A 22,590-nucleotide genomic window follows, 5' to 3' on the forward strand; every position below is an offset into this window, starting at 1 on the left:
CCCACTGCTATCACATTTCAACAGTTGGGGAGTAGAGCACATGCTTGGCATGCAGAAGATGCCGGGTTCAATGCCTGGTGATTTAGAGGACCCCAAAGAGCAATTCAAGTCTGAGCAGATATTACTGACTTGCTGGACCAATGGTCTGATTCAATGTGTGTTCATGGGAGGCTCAATAAAGTTTTGGGGAGGGGGCGTAGCTTAATGGTGGAGCATCTGCTTGTCATGCAGAAGGACCCACATTTAATCCCTGCCATCTCCAGCTAAAAGGACCAGGTGGGTGAGTGACGTGAAAGAGCCCACCCCAGGACCCCATAGAGTCACTACCCTTGATGGACCAAGGCAGCTTCACCAAATCCCCATGGAGCAGACCCCTTATGCTTGCTTATTGGACAACTCTAAAGGCATTTCCCCTTCTGATATACTGCCTGGTTGTGCAGTTCTTCAGGTGGAGAGGAGGCCAAACGAGCCCTTGTGACTGATGATCTTTGGCCGCGATGTGGCTTTTATCTTGAAAGCGATGTGGCTTTTATTGACTGTCAGTGCACAATGCTCCAGCAGAAAGCTGCACACCCCGCATCACTTCCCACTGCCTGTGCTGCATATCCTTTGCGATAACTATTTCCCTGCATTCTTAAACAACTTTCTGCTTTGCTTACCCTGAATAGCCCAAAGCAGCTTCAAGACCGTGAACAGCAGCTCTGCATTAACGACATATGAATTAACACGTAAGTACGCGTGCCGGGTGTCGATCGTTGAATATGCTTTTCTTTTTTGCCTCCCCTGAAAACGCACAAGAACAAAGTTTAATCAATGATTCTGTTGCCCCCAAGTGCCTTCCCCTGGACCCCCCCCCCTCCCCAGAGAGCATTACAATCAAGCAGTCAAAATCAGTTCAGGGTCCCCAGTCCTAAAGAGATAAAATTGGCCTCAACCATAGCTAGGGATTTGGGGGCTCTACCTGCAGAGATCAGGGCCCTCTGGGGTGTTAAGCAGTTCTGGGGGGCAGAGTTGTTCTGCCAGGCTTATGGCAGAGGCCAGGAATAAGCATTGATACTGGACTCCCTGCTGAGGAACCCGCCCACCAACATCGGGCCCCTCCAAGCTCTGGCCAACCTTAGAAAGGTGTGAATTATTATTAGGAGGAGGCGATTCATGCTTTTTAATGCCTTTATTGATTTGTATGTTTTTAAAGTCAGCTGTTGCCCTCCCTGAACTGTCCAGGGAAAGCAGGATAGAAATAAAAATGTATTATTATTATTAGCTTAAATTGCTTCTCAGTACCTCAAAAACCTGTGGCAGAACAGATTTTCTTATGAGAGAGAGAGAGAGAGATGTACCTGATGGAGCCATGTTGACTCATCCCAATCAGTATGCCTGTGGATTTCCCCGATTTCTCTTCCTGAGGCCATCCAAGGGTTTTGTTTCACTATGTAGTTTTCCTTTGTCTGAAAGCAGTGGGCTAAATTAGATCTGCCAAGTTCCTTTGACAAGGAAGGAAACACAACTCAGCACTGAAACAGGCCAACTATTGTCTGCCAAGTCTGTGTCCTGCGAAGCTAAGCTTCGCCCTGGGAGTCAGGTCGAGAAGATCCGACCCACGCAGACTTCACGCGCAGGCCTGCCGAGGGGATTTGACCATGCTCAATGGCAGCTTTTCTTCTTTTGTTTCCCAAACAAATCCTGCGACGTGTAGATCAGGGAGGGGGGATCTCTTGGAAGAAGGAGTGCTCCATAGGAAGGCCTCAACCCTCCATGATCAGTGCTTGATTTCTGTCATGCTTTTTGGCCACCTTGATCTAGAGTTTTGGTGTATGAGTGGAGAGTAGGGTGTTAAGAGCTGCCAGGCATCCCTTTAGCTCTGGCCTCTGCCCTTTTTTGTTCCTGGGGGAGACATTGAAGATGAGGCCACCCACAAAATTCCTGTTCTGCTTGTCTCACTCATGCTTGAACTGGACCCTCCAATGGCAGAGGAGAAGCTCTGGGTTACCAGGAACCTCAAGTATAGTGGAGTGCGCAGGGAGACCTTCCTCTCTTGTTAGGCTGAAATGGCTGCCAGCCATTTTATCTTTCAGTTTCACTTCCCCCTACTTGGAAGTGGGGAGGAGCAAAACTTACCAGTGAAATGGCTGCTACTTCAAGGGTTGCTCTGAACTGAATTGGAATTCTTAGATTCGCACCTGTCCCCATTCTCTGCAGTAGATCAGACTCCTTTATTTATTGTGCTAGTAAAATATAAGCGGCAAATCAGATATCATCAGTTGTCTGTCTACCAGAAACAGACAGGAAACAGGCTGGCCTCTAACTCAGATATGTGGACAGAATCCTCGTAAATGCTTCCAGAAATCTGAAATTAAGGCTGCCATTACAGAATTTGTGGAATATCCACTTTGACATGGCTGTTCTGGGAGTTACAGTCCAGCTAAAGTGGTAACTCTCAGGTAGAGGGAGAATTGATTTGAAAATAAAGATCCTCAGCCGTCCAATTTCACAATGTTGCTATCCTGTCTGCCAGAACACTGGTAGGCTCTCCAAGTGATCGATGTTCTCTGTAAAAACATGTTTTCTGTAGCCTCTGTGAAAGGGATGGCCTGATTTAAATATGCAAATCCTACAGCAGCAAGCCATCCTTTGGCATCTCTAGGGGAGACGGCATACACTGCTGATCCTTCTTGGCGTGCTTTTGGTTATTAATTTTGATTAAGCCAGGGGGTTCTCTCACATCCTTCCTACCTGCTGTCATTCCTTTCCCACATCTGTCAGTGTAACTCTGTGCCTTTTTGTGCCGGTTGCCTGGTAGCCAAGTGCCACGCAAGTGATTCCAGATGTTTTCTTGATGTTTGTTCAACATAGAAAGCAGAGGTTGCTGAGAGGAACAAAATCTCCCCCTCCCAGCACTCTTGGGGTCCTCATGAGCCGTTTCTCGCTTTGATGGCATTCTGCATTTTGCCTAACCTCGCGTTGGCCTTTGTTGCATGGGGCGTCTTAATAAACATTGATTTTGGCGCGGTCTAGATGTATCCCAGAACAAGGTGCTCGAACCCTGGGGTGCTGCTGCTTCTTGAGCAGGTTGTACCATTTTAAACTGCAGGTGGGGAGAGTCAGGGTTTTTTTTTAATGCTTCCCCATATTTAAAAAAAAACATTGGCACATCTGGGAGAAAAGTTTTAGCATAGACTTTTTGCATGCTGCTCGAATTTTCTCACAGAAGTATGGAAACTGTATTTTGGGGGAGGGAGCAAGGAATTTTCAACGTCTTCCCTGGGCTACAATTCCCAGGATTTTAGGGAGGGTGATGGCAGTTAAATCCATATAACTGAGGCTCTAGGCACCCCACCCCATCTAGAATATCACTGTAAACGTTAACTGGACCCCCCCCCCCACCTTCTGTTGACGAGTTTAGCTTTTAGTCCCGTTGGGGAAAATGTATATCCAATATTACAGATGATGCCAACTTGTAACCCAGTTATTTGCATTTCTAGAGCTGAAAAAGTACAAGAGATACGAAGTGGTCATGACAGCCTATAACATCGTCGGGGAGAGTCCAGCTAGTGTCCCTGTGGAGGTCTTTGTCGGCGAAGCAGGTAAGTGAATTGGCTGCTTAAAATCCTTTCAAGTCAGGTATGAGCAAAAGATAAACAGCTAGAACCGTAGCATCTGATGAGAGCTGCTTCCTCAAGCTGAGGCAAAGCCTCGTTTCCCAAGGGACCCCCAGGAGAGGCTTCCGCATCCTGAGTTCAAGAGCATGCATTGATTGCCATTTGACAAGAGCACGTCATCTGTGTATCTTTGGAGGTGTCTGTATGCTGATCTTGGCTCCTAATAAAGCCATTGATTGACTGACTGACAAGAGCACAGTAGGAATAACGCACAACAGGGTGCTGAACGCAGAATTCTGCTTCCTGGGTTTTCTTTTTTTTTTTCACGTCAAGAAAAGCAAGTGCCTCCATATTCTGGCTGCAAGGATCGCCTGGGAAGCACAAGAGCGACCGTTGCTGACATCTCAGAAATCGGCTGCCTGCTGATTGCTAGGTTTCCACTTGACTTGGGTGGGGGACTCCCCAAGGACTACCTGACCTTTTTAGCCCCTTCCCAGAAGCACCTGAAACACGCCTACATTATGTAAAACCGTGCAGATAACTGTACATAAATTACGAGCAGCCGTTCAAGTCTGCTGAGTGTGTGTCATTCATGCACATTGCAGAATGCGTCATTTCTAGGTGCAGAATTGTAATAGATGGTGTGTGGGGATGGTTTTAGCAGATGAGTTTGGAGGGCCCAGCCATAAAATGGCAGCCAAAAAACATGGCTACTGAAGGAGGTGGAGCCAGGCAGAAAATGGCTGCCACAGCTCACTTTCAGCCGCCCGGTGAAGCTGCTAGCTAAGCCGTGTTTCTGAACATCTGCAGAGCCAATGAAATCCCCAGTGGCCAGTCACTTAGTAGGCAACAAGGCCCTGGTGGGGCATGTTCTTACTGCAATCAAGTAGGATCTTACCCTGAGAGGCAAACAGCATTTTAATAACCTTTATGGCGATTAGGGACTGGGAGGGGGGTGACTGCATCTGCTTTGAAAGCCAAAGAGGTCTGATCAGGGACCATAGATCAGTGAGAGTTCAGGACTGGCAGCGACCTCTTTTCCCAAGACCTTGGAGGATGGCTGCCAGCCAGAGTCAATGGACTAGCAAGAGGTCCATGCTGTCCATGCTGTGTGTTTATCTCACGTACACGAACGCACAGACGCCTTTATGCCAAGTCTGACGAGCGACTGACTGGCAGCTGCCCTCTGGAGTCTCCCTCTCTCATTTGTCTCCTCTCGCCCGCCTGTTTTTATATTTAATATGCAAAGATTTAATTTCAAGCGCCAGAATCATTTTCATTACGGTTTCATTAAATTCAAGATGTCTCGGGCCTTGGATGAGCAGTTAGCTCTCCCTTGACCTTTTCGCTCCAAGTGCTGCTGTTGACGTTTTTCCTGCCTTTCTCCACAAACTCTAGAAATCAATCAGGGGGGCTGAGTTCACCCAGAATGCTTTGGGGCAGTTAGATATTATTGAACCCTTACCTTTTGCAGAAGAAGAGACGGTTTTTACACCCCTCTTTTCTCACTGTTAAGGAGTCTCAAAGCAGATTTCAATAGTTGTGGAATTCGGCTTCCCCGGCAGAGTTCAGCAACTGGGGGTCGACAACAGACTGACCCAGAGGCAGCTTTGTAAAATGAAAAGGATTTTTTTAAAATTTGCAATCCCCAAGGAAAGTCCCCAATCATCTGGAGACTGAAGCGGGAGGGTCTCTCTGAACAAAGCAGAAGGCAATCTTATATACCTTAAGGAAACGACTCGTTTTTAGCCAAAGACGTTACGACATGAAATGAAACATGGTGACAACTGCTGTTTCGGTCCTAGCAGTTTTCCAGTTTTTGTACAGATCCGATATCATTCTACAAACGGGGAAAACTGATAACACACTGCCCCAGAGGGAAACGTCTGTGTCGGTCACCCTTTCACATAAAGCTTTCATCCGCGTGCCGTAATTGTCACGGCACAATGTCCAGGCGCAAAGCATTATGGCTTGCAAAGTTTCGTTCACTTTGAAATCAGAGTCCTGGTGGTCTATTAATTGGACTGATTCTTCTCTTCAGTATCCATCAGCTGACCCCATTCTTCTCTTCAGTATCCATCAGCTGACCGGTCTTTTCTTGGCCTTTCTCTAGCTCCTAAAGAAGTCTTCTCCTTCACAATCTTATTCCCTTCCTCTCCCCACAACAGGCCCCTTGTGAGGGTGGTGAGGCTGGGAGAGTTCTGAGAGAACCAGGCCTGGCCCAAGGACACCCAGCAGGCTGCACGTGGATGAGGAGTGGAGAATCAAACCTGGTTTTCCAGGTTAGAGTCTGCGGCTTTTTAGCCACGGTGCCATGCTGGCCTTATTTCCCACCTGCAAAAAGGCAGTGGCGTCTCCCCGCTCAGACCTCCCCCTTTTAACCTGATCCTTCAGTTGGTCTTCTATTAAATTAACCTTCCAGTCGATCAAATGGAAGGAGATATGGACCTCTGGGGCCTCTAGGAAAATGTGCTGCCTCTGTCTGTAGACCAACGTCGCGCAGATGGGCTGGCCATTTAGAGTTCACGCCATGCAATTTGTTGCTTCCTCCACGGGTGGCTGCAGGTGTCAATGAGACCTCAGGCACAAAATCCGAGAAGGGAGAAGGAACGTCCTTCCCCAAGCAGCCGTCTCAGCCTCCTAGGGAGTCCCCGCCTCGTAATCGGAAAACGGTGGGGCTAAAGACGTTCCTCGTGTTCGGATCTGGGTCCTCCCTGCCTGCTCCGGAACGTCACGAATCACAGGAGCACAGAAAGTATGAGATTCGTCCCCGTGTGAATTGCCGCTTCCTCCACAGGTGGCTGCAGGTGTGAATGAGACTCCAGGCACTGAAACCAAGAGGGAAATGAGGACGGAACGCTTTCCTCATGCTAGTACATCTTGGTGTCTCCTAGGGGGGTCCACCCCGTAATTTGAAAACGGTGGGAGCTGAAGGCACTTTTTGTGATCCAACCTGGCCACCTCCCAGGAGAGGAGCTACAAGGCCTGTCTTTTAAGTGCATACGATCTTGTCACAAGGGACACCAGAGCTAGAATTTTGATCAGGGAAAGAGGCACATGCTCCGGAGAGGCCCCATCTGGTTCCTCGCTCGGTCTGCTGTTGGTGTCGCAGTTAAGAGCAGCGGCCTCTAAACCGGGCTTGATTCCCCACTCCTCCTCCTCCCCATGCAGCCAGCTGAGTAACTTTGGGACAGGGCTCTCTCTTCCTCTTTGGTGTAGTGGTTAGGAGTGTGGACTTCTAATCTGGCATGCCGGGTTCAATTCCACCCTCCGCCACATGCAGCCAGCTGGGTGACCTTGGGCTAGTCTGTTCTGACCGAGCAGGAATATCGGGGCTCTCTCAGCCTCACCGACCTCACAGGGCGTCTGTTGTGGGGAGAGGAAAGGGAAGGCGACTGTAGAGAAAAGTGGCGTATAAGAACCAACTCTTCTTCTTCTTCTTCTGTTGTGGGGAGAGGAAGGGTAGGCAATTACAAGCCAGTTGGCAACTCCTTTGGTTAGTAAAAAAATAGGTTTCAAAACACTAGCTCTTCTCCCCCTTCTCCTTGAATGAGATGAAGCCGCTAGCTTGTTTGTTGGTTTCTAGCAGGGATGTTTGGAGGGGGCAGCCCCCCCTTCCCTGAGTATAACAATTCCTTGAGAATCCCAGAGCCGGGCCTCGGAAGCATCTTCTCCGTTGGGTGGGCGAAGGAAGTGGCGGTGCGGGCCCAGCACTGATGAGTTTCCATGCACGACTGGCTCCGGGGGACCCTGCAGAGCCGCCTTGGTCCAAATCAAACAGAATAGGTAATGGTGGTGGGAGGCCCCTTTCTGTAGGGGGGGAGGGAGGTGAGCTGCCCTGGGAGGGGCGACTCCTTCCCCCAACGAAGAGCGATCAATCGTCTGGTTCGAAGGAGACCACGAGAACTGACGGGTATCATTACGGCAGACGGCTGTGCAGACAACCTTCATGCTTCGTGGGAGATTGCACTGCCGAGATCCCCCCCCTTTAATTTTTCTTTTCAACTTAGGATGAGCTTTTAGAAGGGTGAAGGAGGCATGGAAGAGATTGGTGCCTCTCGATCGCACCCTCGTTTGGAAGCGCAGGCTTATCTTCGGTTCCACTCCCCCAAGGGGGAACAAGAGCCAGGTGTGGCCCTATCAGAGCCTTGGATGATGTAAAATATGTAGCCAAGTAGGGGCAACGGTTATGCAGACCAACTGGAGCCGTTCCCCAAAGGCTAATGTCAAAGTTTTCAATCCATTCACAGCTGGGGAGAGTTCAAAGCACATCTTTGCCCAGAGAGTGATTCACATGCAGAACTGGCTGCCAGAGGATGTAGTGATGGCCACACGAAAAGCAGCTTTAAAAGAGGATTAGATAAGTCTTTATCAGTGGCTACTAGCCATGAAAACTGAGGGGAATGTCCGCATTTAGAGGCACTAATCCTCTGGATCCCAGAGCCAGGAGGCAACGTCTGGCCTCTGAGCCCTGTTTTTGGCCCTCCAGGAGAACTGGCTGGCCACTGTGAGAGACGGGAGGTTGGACGAGATGGACCATCGGTCTGATCCAGCCGGGTTCTTCTGGTGTTCTTCTGGGCCGCCATCTGGCCCACCAGCTGCTTCCAACCCCCCAAAGTCAACCAACGCAAAGCAGGACCGCAGCTTTTATCTGAGAAGGCTTTGTCCCTTGGCTGGCTCGACCCGCTTTGAGCCGGAAATATTCCCAGTCCTGCCTGATTCCAAATCCTTCAATCGGAAAAGAAAAAGAACCATCCGGCCGACAGAGCGAGTTTCTACCCATCAGCGAACACCGTCTGGGTAACCTGTGCACACAACGGCTGACGCTGGGCCACCACCAAACTCCACACAGGAACAGCTATGAAGCTTCTGGGTGCTTTTCAGACATCACTGCTTTGATAGTTCACTCCTCCTCCAGGGCCCATGGGGCAGGAAACCTTGGCTTCCCTTCAGTCTGAGGATTGAACTGGAGACGGTAGATCCAACCTCCTCTTTGTGTTGATGGTTCTTCGAGCAGATTTGTTCCCCCTTTTCCTTTGCAAGCCATGGACCATGGTGGGCTCAAGATAGCTCGATCCAACAGGGAGGGGACAACGGCCGAGAAATCAACTCCAAAGCCTCTTGCATTTTGCTTGGTCGCAGCCTCCCTGCCCCCTGGCCCCTATTATGTTTGAAAGACAGGCAGAGAAAGAGAGAAGAAGAAGAAGTGTCATTGATTGCAGTCCCTGACGGCCCCGCCTGGGAACCAGGGTGCTCTCGGCGATGTCACCATGGCAGGATAACAAAACAGATGTGCCCCTGCAGCTCCATGGAAGGGCATCCTCCCAATGGCAGGGACTGATTTAATGCAGGGAGGCAACAGGGAAGGGGGAGGGCCTACAGTCCCATGAATGCTCCGTCCTGCAGAGAAGGGAATCTGGACACATATTGTCCAACCGGAGACGAATGCCGGATCATTTTCCGCATCCCCTTTAATTTCCCCGTTTGCAAGAGAGGGGAAAGCGCCAGAGATAATTCCACGCCAGTTTCCCAGGACAAGTTGGAGCAGCTGACTAAGCGCCTAATTAACAGCTCATTAAGTTGCTAATATTACTCATAAGCAGCTCTCGGTAGGACTCGCTTCGTTTCAGAGGACGGGGACAGCGGCAGCTCCTTCATTCTTGGAATTTGTCGCATTGGCAGGAAGGAGATTTGGACTTGGCCTGCGAGGAATGTTGCTCTTTGGCTACTGCAAGAGATGAAGAGTTGGTTTTTTTAAACCTCGCTTTTCACTACCCAAAGGAGTCTCAATGTGAGTCCCCATCACCTTCCCTTCCTCTCCCCAACAAGACACCCTGCGAGGTAGGTGAGGCTCAGAGAGCTCTGCGAGAACAAGCGAGAACAGGACTGTGACTAGCTCAAAGTCACTCGGCTGGCTTCATGTGGGGAGGGGTGGAGAATCAAACCTGGCTCCCCAGATCAAAAGCCGCCATTCTTAGCCACAAGCCAGCTCGGGGCTGCTTCCAACTTGAGCATCCCCCGCAACGGCCAGCCCGTGTGTCAGAGAGAGCGAATCATGGCTTCTGGCTGAATCTCTCTCCTGCATTCACAGCCAGCTTTTATATGTGGCCACAGAGGCCCTCCCTCTATCCTTGCGAGGACTCGGGCTCCCCTGGATCCTAACTTCCCCTCTCGTTCTGCTCTTTGGCCTAGTAGCCGGTTGTGGAGAGCCCAACACATTGCCAACTGTACGTCATGGGGGAAGCGGCCTCCGAATTCTGGCCGGCTTCATGGCAGCCCTGTAGGGTTTTTAAGGCAAGAGATGTCTCCACAGAGCAACCCTGGTCTTCCTTCGTGGTCACCCTTACCACAACTAGCCCGGGCAAACCCCGCTTGGTTTCTGAGGTTCAACAAGATCAGGCACCTTTGATCCGGGGGGGAGAACTACCATTACTCTGTGGCATTTTCTCTTCTTTGTGTGACACCTCTGTTTGCCGGGAAAGGTTACTGCGTGCCCTTGGCGTTTTGTAGCTTCCCAACTCAACCTTTTAGAAATCTGTACAAATCAGGTAACCATCCAGACAATTGCAGGAATTTTGAAACTGTTAATTGGCTTCTGAGAAAGGCTTTGTGACCGAAACCTTCGGTGGGGCTGCGGTTTTGAAGCTGGCGTCCTTTAGTGATGGTTTTGGGGCTGTTGGGGTTAAGTTTTCTTCTAGTTTAGGTCAGGGTTTGTATGTGCATTAAATTGCAATTATTGTTAAGGGTGTTCCCAGTGTACCTTAGGTCTGCACAGAACGTACAGAGAGGTGATCCTGTGGCAGTCTCTGAGTTTTAGGAGGGTGGTCCTAGAGGGTGTAGCCGGGTTGTTTTCTGTTGCCCCCAGAAGGTTGGACCAGAACCAATGGAATAAAATTAAACTAAAAGGCTATTTGGCTAAACTTTAGGAAGAACGTCCAGACTGAGAAGTTCCTCGTTGGAATGGGCTTCATCAGCTGGAGGCAGGCTCTCCGTCCTTGACGTTTTTTAAGCAGGGATTCTGTGAGAGTTCCCAGAAGCTCCCTGGCCTTCCCCTGTATCCTGCCTTAATGGGCTTGGCCAAAAGCTACTCTTGGCATTGCACTGAAAGCAGACAGCTGGCCGCTCCCATTGTCCTGGGGGGGGGATGCCCTTACAGGGTTACAGCACCTGGATGCTTACCCCTGCCTCAAAACCTTCAGACCCTCAATAATATTTCAGGGGTTCCTCCACAGTCAAAAGGTTTAAAAAGGCTGGACTGGACAGCCGTCTCACAATGCTGCTTCAGTCAATTTAGGCAGAGAATGAGAGGGAAGTCAAGAAGGGGTGAGCTCAATCTCTACTCCCGCGGCCCTTCCTTTTCAGGTGATACTGATTGCCACTTTGGGGTCGGGAAGGAATTTTCTTCCAGGGGTCCTAGAGGTCTTGTGCCTTCCTTGGGACACAGAGCAGGGGTCACTGGGGGAGGAGGGTAGAGGCAGCTGTGAATTTCCCAGATTGTTTATATATGTCCATTTATGTAGCACCCCTTCGCGACCACGTCGTCTCCGGGTGGTGCGGAGGGTAGGACTAGATGACCCTTGGGGGTCACGTCCCGCCGTATGTTTCTGTGGTTCTCCCTGAATTCCCTGAGATGGAGTCGGTGAGTTTTCCTTGTGGGAGGGGGAGGCAAATGGGACGCATCCAGCGTTTGATTGGCCTAACCCCGGACCCTTCAGCGAGAGGGCCAGAAATGGCCAAGGAGACAGGGTTTTGTTGTTGTTGTTGTTGTTGTTGTTTAGCAAAGGCAAAAAAAAAAAGAGGACAAGGAGGAAAACCAGCCTTCGGGGAAGCCTTGCATTGCCACGTTTTAATGGAACAATTTCAAATTGATTCTGCAGGAAGAAACTTTGCGGGGGGGGGGGTCAGGATTGTAGCACTTTGAGCTCCCCCTCGTGGCAGCCAGGGAGGAAAATCCATTCAAGGAAATTAGCCGCAATCAGGACCAGCATGGATTCTTTTCTGGGGGGGGGAAGAAGCAATTAGGGCCCGTAAATGACAGTAATTTAATGAGAAGGAATAATATTATTAGGAGCGTTGCTGTGTCCTGACCTCCTTCCCGAGACCTCAGATGCGTTTCCCGTCAAGGCGTCACAGAGCTTAATGGGGGGGGGGGGAGGTGTACACGATTGGAAGCAACACCTTGGTGGGTGGGTGCACATTGCTGTGCAGCTGGAAGGAAGTCATTAGCGGAGGAGCTGGCAGATGAGTGCGGGAGAGACTCAGAGGCCACCTCATCTATGAGAAGCGGCTGGCTGGCAGGGCCATCTCTGGTTCTCCAGCCAAGCCACACAAATGGAACAACACAGTCAGGAAGGGCGCTGATGCCTGCCCCAGCCTTCAGTGGCACTGGCATCCCTTCTAGTGGCCCATGCCTGTCCCCTCCAGCCAGGTGGAAGCCAGGCCATGGTAGCTTGACTTGGACCCTAACTTGGACCCGTCTCGGAGCTGGATGTCAAAGGATGCTAAAGGCAGGAGGGAAGCCAGAGGGAAGGCAAGCGGGGTGACCGTCGATCACCATCAATGCCAACCTGATTATAGCAGCCCAGGTGGGCCGCAAGACCTCTGAGGGGAAGAGTGAGCGCTTTTCATTATGCAGCCGCAAAACAAACCAGTTTATAGCAAACCAGCAAGCAAGGCTTAAACATTTAACCCCAAACTTCCTTTCCTCCTTGGCCAGGTGTAGTGTCTTTCATTTAAAGGATTCCCTGCCGCCAAAGTGCCGACTTAATCACTATTGTATTCCTCCTGCTTTGGGCAAGGTATTTAACCCAAATCCTGTTTTAACTTTATTTTCCCCCGCACAACTTTGTCCTTCTCTGTTCCTGACGTCCCATAATCCTGTTTACTTTTGTTTCTTACCATCCTGGCTCCCCTGGAGCCCCGATAAAGCCGCTTGCAAATCCCCAAGGGATCTCCTTGCTGTAGGTCGGTCACGGCAGCGTGATCCAGCTGCGTGGCTTAATAGCTGTCTGATTAATAGCTTTTGATACCGAAACCCGTTCCCCCGAAGAGGAGGGCAGCCGTGTTAAACTGCTCAGGCGAAGTGAGTCCGTGAACTAATTGATTCTAACTGTTTTGGCTTGGCGTGTGTTAGGTTGGAGTCGGTGTGCCTAATGGGGACCCCGCCATCTAACATGGGCAGTTGTTATTCTTTAAGAATATTGTTTAAGAACCTGCAAGGCCAGGGCTGGTTGAGTCCACCATTCCGGCTCAGTTCTGGCTTCAAACTAAGCCATGGTTTATTTGGGCGTTTGTCAGCGGGAACATCAGAAGGCCGGCTGCTCCACTAAGAACACAAGAGCAGGCCAGTGGCCCATCTGATCCCAACACTGTGTCTGAGAGTGGCCAAAACTCAGGAGCTATCAGGAGGTCCACCCGTGGGGCCAGAACTCCAGAGGTCCCTCTTAGACACCAAGAATACAGAGCATCACTGCCCCAGGCAGAAGAATATAATAGAAGCCATGTTGGATGAGACCCCCAACCAAGGCCCTGTGGCACACAGTGGCCAAAACCCAGGGGCCACTAGGAGGTCCATCAGTGGAGTCAGGAGCCCTCCAACCTTTGCCCCCAAGCACCAAGAAGACAGAGCAACACTGCCCCAAACATAAGAGGAGGCCTGTGTCCCATCCAGTCCAGCGCTTTATGTCTCACAGGGGCCATCAAGAGATCCACCAGCAGGGCCAGCATTCCAGGAGACCCCCCCACAGGGGGGCAAGTCTGGAGTCTGCAGGAGGAAGGGGGAAATCGGTGGCGATTACCACACCCTTCCATTAACAGGATCCAACCCTAAACTGATTCAGGGCCATCATGTCCAGCTCGCCCGAGCTTTGGATACCCCAATCGGTTTCCTAGCAACAGCTTCCCAAGCTACAAAGGCCAGCCATCAACACCTCTGTCTAATGAATGCAACGTCTGGATTCGGCCGCTGCCATGGGCAGCCACGGTCTCCGCAAAAAAGAGGGAAGACTGCGGCATCTGCGGAACTGGAACTCGGCACCTCCAACCGCAGCCGGACCTCTGTGGATTTTTCTCACCCCCTCCCTTTTCTTCAAAGCCACCTCTCGAGGAGCGGCTGTCACTGCTGAAGCCGCCAATTCCACTCAAACTTGCGCTGTTGTTTGATCGCCAGCCTCCCCACACTACAAAAGAAACCTTTCGATACCCCTTTGCGGTATTGGGGGGGGGGTTGGGAAGGAAACTTGAGAGGATTTCAGCACTTTGAGAAACTGGACAGGGGGGCTGGGGGGGGGAGGTTGTCAAAGATGCATTTGCACAACAGAGACACCCAATTGGGAGTCAACTGCCAAATCGATGGGACGTGCTGCGAATATCAGCTGCCCGTCCGACTCTCTTCCCTCGAGTCCGTCACTCTTTGACTAGGTCTTGGCGGCCGGAACTGCAGACAGAGATGCCTTCCTGTGTTCTGTAACGCCTGCCGGCACCTTTCCCAAAAGTTTTTCGAAAGTGGGCAGGTCGGATGGAGCTTTTGTCTAAACAGGCTTTCCAGATTGTGTCCATTTTTGTTGCGGTATATGCAAAAAAACATCCCCTGAGACTCCTGGATCGACCCCTTGTGCCAGCCCATAATGCTCTTGGAGGGATTCCATGTGAGTGGAGATTGCCACTTCCCTTGCAAAACTGAGCCGCCCCCCTAAGGAGGACAGCCCCGGATTGTGCAGGGCTGCGTCTGCAGCAGGCATCCACGGAGCTCATAATTTCAGCCATGCTCTGCTTTTGCATGCGACTGCATAGACACGGCTGTGGCGGCTTCCCCAACCCATCCACGACGGCCGGGATCTCCAGTTCTCCCTCGATCTGGGTCTGCCCCTAGGTCAAAGCTAATTTCTTTCCTGCCTTCACACTCTCTGCTCTCTGGCGCTTGTACAAACCCAAGGTCTGTAGCAAAGAGAAGCAGCAAAATGTCTCTCTTCGGCTGCTGTGTCTGTGACTTACTCTTGTCCTGAGCGATTCTTCAACAGGCCGGGGGGGGGGGGGGGAAGCACGGCTGTACGGTGACACCAATCCTCCATCAAAAGCAGTGGCTACAGAGGCAAGGCTACAGCAGAAGTAAAACAGAGGCATTTGCAGTCAGATGACAAGGAGTGTCAGTCCTTGGGGCTCTTCAGTGTGCCCGTTCCCCTTGATAGTTCCCCCAGGATCTGAAGCCCTGGGACAGAAGCCACTCCACCTTTACAGAAGAGGGGTGGCAAAGGATTGTGGGTAACCCCGGGCCCAAATCCTGCCTTCGGGTTGCAGAGCCTTCAGTTCCCGCACAGAGAAATTCATGCGCTCTGGAGATCTTTTTTTCACCCTCCTCTCCCCTGATTGCCTGTGAGGGATGGAGGGTTTCCTAAGAGGGGGTTTCTTTGAAAAGTAACCCTTCTTGAGTAACCCCCAGCAAATTGCGGGTTTCACGGAAACGGGTGCGAGCACTCTTGTCCCCCTTTCCCAGTACACCTGTGGGGACTCTGGCTTTCAGCGATGCCCCCCGCGATCTGCTCTTCACTGACTCACAGAAGTCAAGTCGCCCTGGTTCTACTTCAGCGTGCCTTGCGATGATTGTTCTCGCTTGGCACCAGTTGTCAGGGGAAATGCAGAGTGTTCAAAGAGGGGGGGAGAAGCCATGAAGGAATTGAGAACGATGAAGGGAAAGGAAAGAAGAGGCGAATCTAAAATTGTAGCTTCTAGGCCGCATTTGCATGTTGGCTGCTAACTAGAAGAAGAAGGAAAGTGTTTTATTTAATATCCCACTTTTCACTCCCTGAAGGAGTCCCAAAGGAACTTACCAACTCGTTCCTCTCTCCCCACAACAGACACCCTATGAGGTAGGTGGGGCTGAGAGGGCTCTGAGAGAATTGCTGGGTGACAACAGCTCTGTGACTAGCCCAGGGTCACCCACTGGGCTGCATGTGGAGGAGTGGGGAATCAGAACCCGGTTCTCCACATTAGAGTCTGCCGCTCTCTCTCTAATTTACGTACTGGGGCAATTAGAAAGGGCTGATCCAGAAATCCGGTCCATGGTTTATGGGTGCAGATAGTCCTGGGAATAATGATGGAGGGTCCATGTAACCTGCCCGGGTCAGCAGCCCAGTCCTGGGTGGGACAGTTTGGTAAGCATGAGAAGGACCAGATGAGCTCTCCATTTCTTGGGGTTCGTAGCAGGTACAGCAATGTCGGTCGGCTTCTCAAAAAGTCTGGTTGGGCGCTGCAGGAAATGGAAGGTTAGAATCGACCGGGGACCAAGGTCCTTGTTTGCCTGTGGCACCAAAACCTCTTGGGTCAGCCCTGTGTGGGTCACCACACCATGTAGATTTGGATTATGGGTCACCATACCGAAACGTTCGGGAGCTGTTGTTTTAGAAATTGTAAGAACGCTTGTCTGGCACTCTCCAAGGTGCTGAAATTGAACTCCTTGCCCTGTGGTTAACCAGTCTGGTCTGCTTTGCTGGGCAGAAGCAGCATAAAAGTCACAGGAGCAGGAAGCCAGAAATAAATTCTTAAAGAAGAGACTTAACAGGAAAAGTTCGATCCCACTGCCCTCGAAGCCTCCAGCCTGTAGAATTCTATGTATTCCCTCCTCCCCTCGTAAAAGTATTCGGTATTTAACAAAAAGAGAATTGGATTCTAGCCTGGAAATCAAGGAGGTTTTTTCAAAGATGTCCCTCTCCCAGTCCAAAGTGCATTTTCTCAGCAGTCAGGACTTCCAAGGGTGCAGGCTGGAGATTTCACAACATTTGATGCGCGTAAGACATTATATGGTGGGTGGGTAAAGAAGTTCTGGAGATTTTTTGGGGGTGGGGGTACGGAACCACATGTGGCAAAGCTTGTGGGGAAGAATAGACGGCCCGCAGTCAGCTGTGGTTTGCCCTTGCCTTCCTCTTCAGAGTCTTCCTTGGTTCTTTCTCCCTATTTTACCACAGACATCTCTTTGCCAGGGATAGCCTTCGGTCATGTAAAATTGTTCTCCTGTCTCTGGTCTTGTTCCCATTGTTCACATAACGAGACTGTGAAGCTCGACACTTTGTGATTCATCGATTTGTCTACTGGAATGTGGGTCTTTGTGCTATAGATCTCCAGGTCCAAATTATTCTGTGCCACTGCCTGAAGAGATCTTTAACAGGCTGGCTTTCATTCATTTGGCTATCCTGGATGACAAATCTACAGACATTCCCCCCCTCCCCACACACACACAAGAACTGAACATTGTTGTTGATCTAGGGGCTGATGGGTATATTCTCTTCTGCACACAACGATTCCTTTGTTTTTCACTGACACTTATCAAATGGGGCAGGGAATCTGGTTGCTGAGAAAAATATATTTGGGAGAAACAGATTGGTTCAGAAGGAGAACAATGTGATGGAAGCAAGATGCAAGACGAACCTGCAAAGGTTATTTAAGGAAGCTGCTGAGATAAAGCTAGAGACTCTCGGCTCTGAAAATCTTTGGTCTGATTTACGTCTCCCGTGCTGCCTTGCAGGATAACATAGACTCAGCCGCCAGAAGGATTAAGGGGTCTCCGTTCCTCCTAGCTTTAGAAAACCCCTCCTGGGCCCCCATTATCTCAAAGCTGTGCCTGGCCCCAAGTTATCAGCAGAGCTGGGATCAGAAAGGGATCAGAAAGGGACAAGGAAGCAGTTAGGGATTGGCTGATCGATGCAGGTAGATGATTATTGCTGGTTAGACAGGTGACAAGAGCCTCTTGGTTTAGAAACTGGTTCCCCCTTGTAGGCAGCGGTTTGAGGGTGAAGAGCGAAGGAAGAAGAAGATTATTATCTTCTGAGACCCAACAAATCTGCACCCCACACAGAGCCCCTGTGTGTGTCTCTGTGTGTGTGATTCACAGCATGTGCACATTGAAGGCTATTTTGTGCTCCTGTGTCCCTTCAACTCAAGACATTTACCAGCAGAGAGTGGAAGCTAAGCAGGGTCAGCCCTGGTCAGTATTTGGGTGGGAGACCACCAAGGAACACCAGGTTTGTGGTGCAGAGGTAGGCAGTGACCCACGACCTCTGCTCGTCTCTTGCCCTCAACACCCTACTGGGTCACCATAAGTGGGCTGAGACTCCACCACCCTTTTCACCAATAGTCATAGCAGGAGTCCAAGGAATACGACTACAACGTGGCCATCCTTTTTATTTCTTTTTAATTGTGTGACAGTCCTTTTGGATTAGCGGTGGCAAGCAGAAATACTCCAAAGAAATCACACGGGCACACACCAACACATTATTTACGTTGCAGGTTGTTAATGTGGCTCTTAAAATTCCTCCAGTTATTTTTGATTGAATTGTTTCTTTCTCCCCCCCCCCCTTAATTCGTCTTCTCCTTCTCCCGTCTTCCCCCTCCCCGTCTTTTGGGTGTGTGAGCCTGTCGTTTAATGGAGCGGTAAATAAGAATTTCTGATAATGAGCCTGAGCATCTGTCACAACAACCTGGCTCTGGTTATTAACATTTCCATTAACGGCAGGCTGGGCAGCGATAATATGGAAACAGCACAGTTAGAACAAAATAAATAGTTGGTGTCAGGCTGAGTGGGTGTTAATTACTATTTTATTTTATAACCCCGGAGAGAAAAAGAGCAGGAAAAAAAATGTGGCTTATGAAGGTCATTGTATATGTGTGTGTGTGTGATGTATGTTTGTGTGTGTAATGTAGTCTTTTTCAGCCTTTTGACTGTGGAGGTACCACTGAAATATTTTCAGGCACCAGGAAGTGATGTCATCTGGCCACGCCTCATTGCCACACCCCTAGAAGTGAGAGGCGCCTCGGCCAATAAAGATTGAAATGGCCAGCACCCTTCCCTTCCCCCTCCAGGTCCATCGTTGGCCATTCGGGGAGGGCTAATATGTGAGAAGTTGAATCAGGTCAAGAAGTTGAATATGAGCCAACAGTGGGATAGGGCAGCTAAGAAGGCTAATGCAATACTAGGCTGCATTGCTAGGAGCACAGGATCTAGAACAAGTGAAGTTATAATACCACTTTAGACCTCCTTTGGAATATTGCGTCCAGTTCTGGGCACCACAGTTCAAGAAGGACCTTGACAAGTTGGAACGTGTTCGGAGAAGGGCAACCAAGAAAGCTGGGGGGTTGGAATCCAGGCCTTATGAGAAGCTGAGAGAGTCGGGCATGTGTCGCTTGGAGAAAAGGAGGGCCAGGGATAGCTGTGTTGAACTATGTCAAAGGCAGACAGGTTGAAGAGGGGGCCAACTTGTTTACTGCAGCTTTAGAGACCAGGACTTGGAGCAATGGGTTTGCTGCCTCGGAGGGTGGTGGAGTGTCCTTCATTGGACGTTTTTATGAGGAGATTGGATGTGCACCCATCTGGAGTTCGTGTGTGTGTGTTTTAAACCCCAAGAAAGCTGGCCTGGATGGCCCTTGGTAGTCTCTTCCAGTTCTGTGTGATTCTGATTCAGTTGGGGGAGGCCCTGTGCAGGCAGAAAGGAGAGGGGATGCAGTCACACCCATCTCTGTGCCTGCGTCCACCTGGCTCTGCCATCTGCTTCTAATTCTCCTCCTTTCCTCCCCCGTCTTCTCTCCCAAGCACCTGCCATGCCTCCCCAGAACGTCCAGATGAACGCTCTCTCCGCCAGCCAGCTGGAAGTCACCTGGGAGCCGCCTCCTGTCGAGAGTCAGAACGGCAACATCCAAGGCTACAAGGCAAGAAAGTTGTGTGTGCTTCTCTGTGTGTGTAGAAGGGAGTCTTTGTGTGTAGCATGGCATTTTCCTTACATGGATGTAATGGGAAACGGGCTAATCTGAGTCCTTGGGCCTCCATTGGGAAGATGTCAATCCCAAATGTGCACCCAGGAGAATCCATGTTGGGAGCCCCTCCCCGTGTTCCTCTGTATCCTCCTCATAGGAAGCATATCATGTTTGGAGGGGCCCCAGCCAAGGGTGTCTGAATTCGCACTCATTGCCAGGGTTGGACACTCTGAGATAATGTTTCCCCTCTCCTCCTCCGCATGCAGCCAGTCAGGTGACCTTGGGCTAGTCCCAGTTCTCTCAGAACTGTCTCAGCCCCACCCACTTCACAGGGTGTCTGTAGAGGGGAGAGGAAGGAAAGGGGTTTTTAAGCCGCATGGGGACTAATTTGGATGGTGAAAAGCAGGGTTGAAGCCAAAGCAGGCCTTTCTCTGTCTTTCCACCAGGTCTTCTACTGGGAAGCCAACAGCCAGAACGATACGGAAAAAGTGAAGGTCCTTTTCCTTCCGGAGACCAGCATCCGGCTGAAGAACCTGACCAGCCACACCAAATACCTGGCCCGCATCTCGGCTTTCAACGCAGCAGGGGACGGGCCCCGGAGCAGCCCTTCGCAGGGCCGGACCCACCAGGCTGGTAAGAGCCAGGTTTCCCCACTTACAGAAGAGGATCTGAGGTCCTGAGTTACGGGAGGTTGGAAGGAGGGGGACGGGAGGCTGGGTGGGGGTAAAATGGCCATTCTCACTCCAAAGGACAGGTCAGCAAGCTTGCCTGCTTTGGCGTGGGAAATGCCTAGTTGGAGTGGCATCGGAGAAAGCTGGGGAGAGACTTCAGTGAGGTATAATGCAGCCCCCCCCCCCTCACTGACTTCATGAGTCCAAGCCATTTAAAGGGACTGAGATCACTTTAAATGCCTTGGAGTCAGAGTTCAAGCCATGAGTTTGTAGCTTGGGGTGAAGTCTGAGGCATTTAGGGGGATCGAGATCCCTTTAAATGCCTTACCTCTGGCTCTCCGGCAATCCCCCCCCCCCAGTGATTTTGTTGAATGGGAGCAGATGCAGGCAAAGCATTTCTGTGGCTGATCAGTCTCTGCCTCCCTCACAGCCCCCAGCGCCCCCAGTTTCCTGGCCTTCTCCGACATCACAAGCTCCACCCTCAGCGTGTCGTGGGGGGAGCCGGCCGCGGCCAACGGCATCCTGCAGGGGTACCGGGTGATCTACGAGCCGCTGTCCCCAGTTCAAGGTAAGCGATCCCAGGTAGAGTCAGAACGGCTGGGTAGGAAGGAAAAGGGCACGGGGGTGGAGGGGGGCTGACCTTTGTGGAAGCCCCCCCGGCCTCCTCTTGCTTCACAGCATGGCTGGACAGGTGTCTGTGGCAGGTGCAAAAGGATCTGGTTAGCAGCTGATAGAAGATGAAAATGGTTCAACCTCTCTCTGTCATTTTGAAGTCTGGAACTGAGTACAAAGCCTACATGAGAACTGTTTAGCCTAGTGCGTTGCAGTACTGATTCGCAAGGTGCAGGGGTCAAAGAGCGGGGACCCTTGGGCTAGTCCCAGTTCTGTTTAAGCTGTTCTTTCTGGAAGAAGGTCGTCCCTAACATACTTTGAACACAGGCTTCAATGTAGAGGCAATAGACTCCAAATTACTCCTCTTTGTCCACACCTCTTTGAGTTTCCCTTTGGTCCAACGGTTCTTCAGGGAAAGACCTCTAGAAGATGCTGTCCGTATCTTCCTCTCCATCCTTCCACCAGTCCTCTTCTGTGTCCTCCTTTTTGGCCACCTCCTTTTCCCATCAGCGACCTTTCTCTCCTCCATGTCAGTGCTTTCTTCTCTCACAGAGCAATTTTTAATCAAGCCATAGGCTTCGTCTGGCCCCACTGACAGAGAGCCCCGGCAGCGTGATTAATTTACCCGAATATCGACAGAGAAAGAATGGATCGCCTGCCTGCCAATGAAGGCAGACTCATTCCCACACTAAATCTGAAAACAATTAAAAGGTGGGCCAGGCACCTATAGTTAATGTATTTAATATTTATTTTATATTTCTGGCTGAGACACTCAGCTGTGACTTAATGACTTTGAGGAACCAGCTCCTGCCCCTTCAGATGAACAGAAGAATCGATCCAACAGCATTGACTTCCGGAATTCTTTCCCTGTCCTTTAAGGAAAACAAGGAAGCTGTCTTTGCGCCTGAATTTCCATGCCTTTCGTGCTGAATCTTTTCTACCTCTCCTCACAAAACGTGGAGAGGACCGACATGGATTGCTATTTGCGATAATTTCATGAGGAACCATGGGGAGGGGATGCAAGAGGTGGGAGGGCATTTTTAAAAAATAATTTAAATTAATTTCCAGTTTTTTATGCCTCCCTCTCCCAAATGCTCAAGCAGTCAATCATTTGCCATGTCCATGTGGAGAAAGAAATGAGACCTGTAGAGCAACAGGGGGAGGGGGCAGGGAAAGGCTGCCGAACCCCTGGAGAGCTCTCATTGAACCCCATTTGGGAACCCCTGCCCTACAGGGTCTCCGCAAGTCAGCTGTGACTTGACCGCCCTTTCTGCCACTGCTGCAGAAGAAAGGGGTCCCTGATATACGCACACTTATGGGTGCACTGAGCCGTTCACGTAAAGTTTCATTTCTTTTCTTTCTTCTCCACAGTTGATCCAATTTCATACTTTGGGATACCAATTTAATCCTTACAGAGGCAAGGGAGGGGTCCTTCCTCTCCCCCCAATACCTGAGTTCTCTACAGCGGACTGTGACTGGGTGACATGGAGCAGGATGTAATTTCTCGTCCTGTCATTCCAGGCTGTGGCTGGGGGTTGTGGAGGGGGGGGGAAGCAGAAAACGACAAGTGGCGTGAAATGAATCGTTTCTGTTTCTGAAAACGAGACACAGCGGGACAAGTTTGGGCTTATGATGCCAGGTCTATAGCTGGAGACCTTGTGCTTTTCCATCCATGAAATAGGTCTTTTAAAGTTGTCCAAACCTGTACTTATTATATAATTATTATTATTATTTTAACCCGCCCTTCCCTGGACGGCTCAGGGCAGTTAACAACCAGGTTTTAAAACAGTCAAAGCAGATTGATATAAAAACAATCATAATACATTCAGCACATTTAGGTTTTTAAAATCTTTCAAAGCTGCTGGCTCCTCAATTAAATTTATATCCAGAGGGAGTTAACAGGGCTGAAGTTTTTCCTTTGCGTGGATGGAATTTCAGGCAGGGAGGCTAGCATGTATCGGCCTTGACCG

General features: G+C 50.4%; 1 protein-coding gene across 6 annotated transcripts in view; it reads left to right on the forward strand.

Moving 5' to 3' along the window:
- Positions 1-22,590, forward strand: part of SDK1 (sidekick cell adhesion molecule 1) — a 429,219-nt gene that overhangs the window by 368,668 nt on the left and 37,961 nt on the right. For all 6 annotated transcript variants that reach the window (XM_077316210.1, XM_077316213.1, XM_077316211.1 and 3 more), the window contains 5 exons: positions 669-728; positions 3,483-3,584; positions 19,177-19,292; positions 19,784-19,970; positions 20,439-20,576. In XM_077316210.1, the coding sequence (XP_077172325.1) occupies positions 669-728; positions 3,483-3,584; positions 19,177-19,292; positions 19,784-19,970; positions 20,439-20,576 (603 nt within the window). The remainder of the gene's footprint in view (positions 1-668; positions 729-3,482; positions 3,585-19,176; positions 19,293-19,783; positions 19,971-20,438; positions 20,577-22,590) is intronic.

This window comes from Paroedura picta, chromosome 17, assembly GCF_049243985.1.
Source record: "Paroedura picta isolate Pp20150507F chromosome 17, Ppicta_v3.0, whole genome shotgun sequence".
In the NCBI taxonomy this organism is placed as follows: Eukaryota; Metazoa; Chordata; class Lepidosauria; order Squamata; family Gekkonidae; genus Paroedura; species Paroedura picta.